This window comes from Cottoperca gobio, chromosome 14 (assembly GCF_900634415.1).
Source record: "Cottoperca gobio chromosome 14, fCotGob3.1, whole genome shotgun sequence".
Lineage (NCBI taxonomy): Eukaryota > Metazoa > Chordata > Actinopteri > Perciformes > Bovichtidae > Cottoperca > Cottoperca gobio.
In genome coordinates this window covers 2,881,008-2,888,739 of record NC_041368.1, presented here as the reverse complement: position 1 = coordinate 2,888,739, position 7,732 = coordinate 2,881,008, and the positions used below count along the sequence as shown (strand labels likewise).

General features: G+C 39.9%; 1 protein-coding gene across 8 annotated transcripts; it reads right to left on the bottom strand.

Moving 5' to 3' along the window:
* Positions 1–521: 521 nt before the first annotated feature.
* On the bottom strand, positions 522–6,959 carry ska2 (spindle and kinetochore associated complex subunit 2). Of its 8 annotated transcripts, none has more exons than XR_003833454.1 (9): positions 6,812–6,959; positions 6,241–6,392; positions 4,377–4,469; positions 3,933–4,109; positions 3,244–3,318; positions 2,473–2,512; positions 1,585–1,711; positions 1,413–1,515; positions 1,202–1,343 (listed from the first exon to the last, which is right to left on the bottom strand). XR_003833454.1 is itself a non-coding variant. In XM_029448759.1 (9 exons), exons 2-8 carry the CDS (start codon positions 6,271–6,273, stop codon positions 1,494–1,496), a joined length of 567 nt encoding a protein of 188 aa, XP_029304619.1. In that variant the 5' UTR covers positions 6,274–6,392; positions 6,812–6,959; the 3' UTR covers positions 1,211–1,343; positions 1,453–1,493. The 8 variants fall into 8 exon arrangements, 6 of the variants coding, with proteins under 6 accessions (XP_029304616.1, XP_029304617.1, XP_029304618.1 ...); XR_003833455.1 differs by having other exon boundaries at positions 1,413–1,479; XM_029448759.1 differs by having other exon boundaries at positions 1,211–1,343; positions 1,453–1,515.
* Between the last annotated feature and the right edge of the window lie 773 nt (positions 6,960–7,732).

Genomic DNA, 7,732 nt, shown 5'->3' with positions numbered 1-7,732 from the left:
ACAGATGTATAGAGCTGTGTAGTCTGTCCAGCTGTCAGTCAAAGGATGGGAAAGAAGTACAAGTCCTTATTTATAGCACCTGTATTATAATGAAGTAATCACGTTATCTGACAGCTACCACGAGCAGTGATAATGTAATCCCCATTATCAAGCGTGTTATAAATTCATTTGGTTTCTAGCTCTCATTAAAATAGACTATATCCAAAGTGCAAGACTACACAAATCTTGTTTTTCTATAACACACTGTACATTTGATGCCAGTTATGAACAATAAGAGCTTTGGTTTAGCAAACAAGTCAAAGTGAAACTTCATTAGCTGCACCGTGTTGGAGCAGGCTCACTGTCCCGTCAACTCAACAAGGAAGATGTTCTTTGTTTTGTTACTAGTGTGGCATTTACAGGGAGGATGGGTTTGTAATGCTTGGTTACTAAAGTTTGTTTTAAAATGTATTCAAATCTGTTCAGAAATCTTTTTGATGTACAGATTGGTTCTAGTGGTAAGAAGTAGTCGAGTCAGCAGGTTCCAACATTAGAGCCTTTTGAACAAACATTTATTTTACATTGTGCTGTTTAAAAATGTTATAATAAAAATGATATACAAAGACAGCATCTGAACAATCCCTCTGACAGCCCCCTGTCTCTCAGAGGAGCACAGGTCCAAGCAAACATAATACAACTTCAGCATCCTCACATCAACAACATTCTGAATTTCAGTCTCGCACGTGAACACTGAATTGTCCATAGATGTGAATATGACTTAGAAACATTAATTCTGCTCCACTGGGTTCCATCTTTGTTATAGAAACATATTCCTTTTGACTGATTGATACAATCAGACTGCTGTAAAGTACAGCAATATCACTCATATGCAGACATACTGTATGAAGACATTTATCAAGAGTTGACGACACCATGCATTTATCACAACAAAGCTTTTGACTGAGTTCTAGAGGGATGTGCGTCAGCTGTAGGACTTAATGAAACAACAGAGCTGCGGCTGGGACATCAAACATTTCAATACTTGTGCCCTCCATGATTCAAATCTTAACATGTTTTTATATTCATCTGGAAATATCTGATCATGGAACAAATGTGGACTGAGAACATGGCCGATGTATTGGCCTTCAGGAAGCTCCCTCTCATACTCCAGGTGAAGCAGCAGCCGAACCCAGCGACAACACCCGCCCACTCAACAGTCTCCAGGTGTTCCTTCCCCTTACATGACGAGACGAACGTGGCCGTTTCTGTCCAACACCACTAAAGAGAGGTGCTGCAGGACCTTCAGCTTGGCATCGCTCACCTTCATCTTCATCTGCTTCATCTTCTGCACACTGAGGGAGCCACTGCAGAGGACAAGAGCACAATGTCCCATTTCATGTTGACAGTATGGGGACTTTAAAATGATAACTTACTGAAGCTTCAGCCTGTCAACAGATTTATATCTTCACACACCAGAAACCTCTTCAAAAGGTAGTTCCCCTGTTAAAGGCAGATCAGTTGAAAAATGTCGAGTACCTGTGTACGACACCAGTGTAAATATTTACATGTGCAGAAAAACAAAAGAAGAATTGTAGTTGCTCCGACCTGTTTGCACTGAGGTGCTGCTGCAGCTGCTGGTGGAACACGTTGAGCTCAGCCAGCTTGATGTTGGCGCGCATGCTGAGAGGAACCGCCTCCCACGTGGCTTCACTCAGCTCCTCGAACTCGTAGCCTGCGGACACACGGACAGTCTCACAGTTTAACTCAGTCACCTGACGGAGGAATTCGTAAACCACACAAATACATTCCAACTGATCTGAGGTGAAAAGACTTTACACTAAAAAGGGTCAATTCACCTGAATTCCCCTCAATAGTTTTTTCTCACTTCTGTCCATTTTCCAGACAGTTTTGGATTTATTTGTCCAGGTTTTAAACTCCGCAACATCTCTTTTCAGATGAAGTGTGGGAGACAAAAAGCTCTTTCTATCAACTATTTACTGATGGTCAATAATGAATAATACAGTGTTTTTCTGAACATCTGCCCAAACAAAAACAAACTCAAAGGTAACCACAGAAGATGTATTCTAAATACTGGATAAATAAAATTGAAATCATAGACAATAAACAGAATATCTATAAGAAGGCTTAACAGCAACAGAAAGAGGAAGTATAGAAATGGAAAATATATTTTAAAAATAATCAATCAATCAAAAGAAAAGAAAGCTACTCAGATTACTCTCGTGCGAGTACAGCCTCTACCCACTTCCACTGTTGGTGCATTCTCGTCCACCATATCAAGTGTGGAGTGGACTCGATGCTGACTTAAGTATTAAAATGTTGACCTGATGATGGTGCAAGAGAAGTCAGAGGATCACCAAAGTTATTACAGTTCATCCTGAGGGAACCATAACTGACTAAATGTCATGGCGATCCATCCAATATTTCAGTGTGGACTAAAGCTGACCAACAGACAGACAGTAAATAAAGACTCACTCAGTGGCTGCTGGACACACGCTGCTACAGCCGGAGCCACCTGAAATGAAACAGCAGCAGGTGAGAAGTGAGGGATGTGACACAAACTGCTGATTTCTTCACGTGAGATGAGTCTCACTGTCAGGACCAGTGCTGCTTCACATGCTGAACACATTATACTGACTTTATGAGTCAACCCTTTTGGTTGAGTTGCTAAAGGTCGTATGTTTTCCTAAATGATAAAATCCTGAAGAACAAATCCTGAACATGAAATTTCTATAAAACACTACATTAAAAAAAGCTAGCTCGTACTGGACAGATTGCTTGTTGCCTTTGAACCGCTGGAGGACTTAACAGTAGTCACCACACGCTGGTTAGAAAATCATAGACAACTTTAAAAAAAAGTATTTCTTTCTAGTTGAGGTAAGTAATAGCCCTGTCCACTGCATGACAGTGTACTGTGTGTAATATATATATATATATATATATATATATATATATATATATATATATATATATATATATATATATATATATATATATATAGTTATAGTATACAGCTTGAGATAGCTTCCTCTTAACTTAACAGGAGACAGACAAGTCCTGGAAGAGCTCAAAGTAAATAATCACAGAAAGTTATATTTTCTTGAATATAGAAAGGTGATTAACATTACGCTTAACTCAAACTAATATCTTAGGATGAATCGCCACCCTGAGCTTCTACATCACCATAAACTGGCTCCCTGTGTGCTCATGAACATGTTGAGGCTCCTGCTCCGCTGACTGTGTTACCTCTGCTGTGGTCTCACTGGCAGCTGCACCCAGGAGCTCTGCTGACTCCTGCTCGCACTCAGTCACTGGCTCGACCTGCAGCACGTTAACATGGACACAGTCAACAGTTTGTACTCAGAGCTGCAATAGATGCGTCTATAATGAAATACCAGGACGTTGGACAAAGGTGCTTATGTGTTATGATCATTATACACTAGTTCTGTTTTCTAGCTTGTTTCATAGAACGAATGTGTAACGTTGCTGGCTAACAATGTGAAAGTGAAAGCCAAACATCCGTTAGTCCTCCTTTAAGTAAATGTTCCATACTTCCTTTATTCAGACATGACAGGACCATTATCAATTTGGTTTTACAATTTGGCATCTTGAGGCCATTTCACCAAAACGTCCACATGCAAACTACAAGCTGCAGCATCATTTCCTGTCATGTTTATTTTGACACATTTTCGTAATCCAAACAAACACCATACGTGCGCTCCATGCATGAGCCCTGTATCTTGCAAATGTGTCTTTTGTTTGAACATTGCTCGCAAATGGCTTTTGTGAAACAGGCCCCATGACAGGAAGCAACACTGGCATCATACTCGTAATGAAAGCCCATCAGACCACTGTGTGCACTCACCAAGGCTTTAGATTATGACACACTTTGCTCTATATGTTCTGTTTACAGTACAAGTACACGGTGTGGGTACCTCCACATCAGTAGTCTGTTGGAAGTGTTGGACCAGCTCCATGGCACTGCTGAGGTTGTTTCTGATGGAGTCCATGGATTCTTTCTGCGCAGCTGCGATCTCCTTCACCTGTGAGCACAGCGCTGTGTGTTTGGCCTTGATGGCTCGCAGATTCTCCAGCATCACCGCCGGGTTCTCCTGATGGAACAGAGTACAGCCTCAAAGTTCAGCATCCAGACTCACACTTCACGTTGTGTATGCTTCTCATGTACACTGTACAGACAGAGCTTCAACTGAACTGTTCAGATGAATAATGCCAGACCTCAATGAGCTGTGTTTATAATTACTTTTCAGAAACAGTTCAATACTGGAAGATAAATACTGTAAATGCTGTACACTCCGTCCTATCTTTAGTTGTGGGAAATTTTTAGGAGAAACAATAGTTGTTATTCCAGTTATCATCACCTCAGCGGGACATCCATTCTCTGCAGCTTTGTTGATGAAGTCCAGCTTGAGCCGCTTCTCGATGTATTCCAGGTCAGCCTCTGACTTCAGGAACTGCAAAGACACTCAGCTTTATGATTTGGTAGTACATTACCCTGCTTCCTTCTGCTCATTAGAAGGGCTGGGCTTTTCTAAAAAGTATTAAAAATGCCATACAAACTGTCAAAATCCACAATAACATAATGTGCAAATGGTAAGACGGTGCATTCAGGGGAGTTTTAAAGCAGGTGATAAATCCAACTAGAGCAGTTGTGTTCGATGAGACTGGTTCAATTCTGCTAAGGGTATTTCTTAAAGTGTGATTATCTGTTTAGCCAGGCTTACTTCACTACCTCTGGTTTATTTATGTGCCATAAAGCATAGCATTATGCAATTTTTTAACAATGTATGTATCGGTTGTCCATAACTCAAACCGTATACTATCCATCTTGTCCACTGGACTTGATCCAGTGTAGAAATGTAAATGTATCATGGCAGTTGCTCTCTGCAGTTTTCAGATGCTTTGACAATACTATTGCACTGCTCGCTGTCTCATACAGTAGTGCAATGAAGTCAGAGCACCTGCCAACAGCTGAAGCTTCAGTGTTTGGAAACCTTCCATCGCTTGTAACCATTTCTGGCCAATGCCCTTTTAACATTGCACTGCTTTTCTAGCAGGGTCACCAGTAGTACAATATAAAAGGGGCACTGGACAAACAGCAGACTATCCCATGGCCCAGTGAGTTGTGAGTGACATATGTTGTGTGAAATATATGCTATATGTAAAGTTTAATATCTGCTTCAGTATTCATTTCTTTATTAGACATGCTAGTGACAAGGCTCAATGAAGGTTAGTCTGTCACTCGCTCAGTCCTGACTGAAATATCACTGTATCAACATTCATGTTCCCCAGAAGATTTTTCCTTTAGCACTGCAAGCGGGTCAAGGTTGTCACGTGTCAAATATCCTAACATGCATTGGCCAAAGTTACTTTATATTACTTCCCTATATAGCCACCATGAGGTTATTATTTGTGGTTTCGAGTCCAAGGTCTCAACAACTGTTGGATGTTGCCACTATACTATATTTGTATAACTTTTTAAGGCTGAACACAGCACATTCTAAAAGGATGCTTAGAAGCAGTATAGATTATGGATTTAAAGTGCGCTCCTGTTAAAAGCTCTGGAAAAATCTTGTGGTAAGATTATTTAGTCAAATGTGTTTTATTGGTCGATCTTCTGCTCTGTTTATAGGCAGACACAATTCATGCATTTAAAAAACCTCACAGACAAGCAGTCCTCTGCTTCATAACAGAGTAACTTACAAGCATTACTGAACAATTGTGAAAAACGTATATCTGGATAAAAATGAATTGGTAAAACAACACGGCAACATATGCAGTGAAAATGACTAATCTTTAATGCTTCTCTGATATCAGGTCTGCGATCTACATGCTGAACTGTGGCCAGCTGTGTTGACTGTTTATAAGGTGGCCATGTTATTACGTGTTGAAAACAGTCGGAAGGAAGCGGCTTCAGAAAGCATCTGAACTGGCCTTACGACCGACGGAATACAAGTAATATAGTAAGATGAAAGGTTATAATAAACGAGGTTGTTATAATTACGGTACATTTGCGTACACAGGCCTGCTGATCGGCGCAAAGGAGTTTGATTTGTTTATTAATACAAAAGAGAAAATCATGACTTGCCTGCTCTTACTGTGATAGGATGAATAACTCGAAAATTAATGAGCTGCTAAATCCCTCTGGAATCGTTCAACAAAGATACAAAGCAATTTCAGAAGATGAATATTAGAGAAAATAAAATAGTTTTACACTGTGCTCACCATCGTCTCAAGCTTTTCAACTGTTGTCTCCATGTTGAATAGTTTTCAGCCTGACTCGGGCTCTGTGATTGGCCAGCTGTTAGGAAAGGAGAAGCCGATTGGTCCGCTCTGTGTGGTCGCCATATTGCTGCCCGTCTATTTTTGTGGAATGGCTGCATTTTTTTCATAACAACTTTATTTACAAAGTATATTCCTTTACAAAAGCTCTTTACACCGATCACGGGGGGTTACCTTAACCAAACTTTAAAAAGCAATGAAAACACTGTTTAGGAATGACATGTACTGTATATTACAGTAACATTATGGGCAATGTTACGTTTGAAATCACCAGTCTTTACTTTTTTATTTAATGTCGCTGGTCTGAGTCTTGGGTCATTCCTTCTTGTGCATGGTCTTTCGATGTTACATGTTTACAGTTTGTTAGGATCACGTGTTGGGTTGCAGGGGTTTGTTCCTGAACCTAAAGTCCCTGAAGTTAGCACTGGTTCCCTCGACATAAAGACTTTTCTATTGGATTTTGGATTTTTGCAGAAAGAAAGCTCCGTGGCAAACACACGTTTATGATACTTACACGTTTTGTTCAGCAGGACAATCCCCACGTATTAACAACACGTTTATGATTTTTGAAGCTTAAATGCAATCGCTAGAAGTAAAAAGCTAACGTTAAGCTATAAACGGACTACACTACGGTCGCATGACCTCACGTCACCACCACGAAGCTAAAGGCGGACACGTCTTCTGCGTGATGACGTTTAGTAGTTTCTTTTAGCCACTCGTTAGCAATCTCCACTTCAGAAATTCAGGTATTTACTGACGTATTTTATATTATATTTATATTTATATTTATTTATATTGTATATAAAACGTTAAAATCTCTTAACCATCTTTTCTTCTTTGGTTTTAACGGCAGACTAGAAACCAACGTTAAAGGTGCATGCTGCCACCTACTGTACTAGTGTGTAACATCATGACTTTATTACTCATGATTGTTAAAACAAAACAAAAAAGTTATTATTATATTCTTGATATTAAACCTATTTCATTCAAATATTAAGTAAAGCCCTTTGAACCTAAACTTTGTTCCCATTATATTACATGTAATTTCACTGATGCTTTTGTCCAAAGCGACGTACAATAAGTGCAAACAATCATGAGGATACAACTCCGAACAGACGGAATCTTGCAAGTACATTAGCTCCAAATGGGTAAAATCATTTAAGTGCAGAACAATACCTGAAAATAAGCCAAACAAATGTAAGTGCAACTTACAAAAATATGATTTTCTTTTTAATGTTTAATTTCATTGGCCGAGGTGCAGTCGAAACAGGTGAGTTTTCAGTCTGAGACTGAAGGTATGTAGACTGTCTGCTGTCATGACATCAATGGGGAGGTCGTTCCACCATTTAGGAGCCAGGATAGCAAACAGGCGGTTTTTATTTGAGGGGAATTTGGGTCCCACTCGCAGTGAGGGAGTGGCGAGCCGATTGGCCAA

Bases quoted from the DNA above. Each gene is read 5' to 3' on its own strand.
- ska2 (XM_029448756.1), bottom strand. From the start codon at position 6,273: ATGGAGACAACAGTTGAAAAGCTTGAGACGATG. The intron at 3,319-3,932 runs GTACCCACACCG...AACGTGCTGCAG, and splicing joins AACAGACTACTGATGTGGAG to GTCGAGCCAGTGACTGAGTG. The intron at 1,712-2,472 runs GTGAGTCTTTAT...GTGTGTCCGCAG, and splicing joins GTGTGTCCAGCAGCCACTGA to GCTACGAGTTCGAGGAGCTG.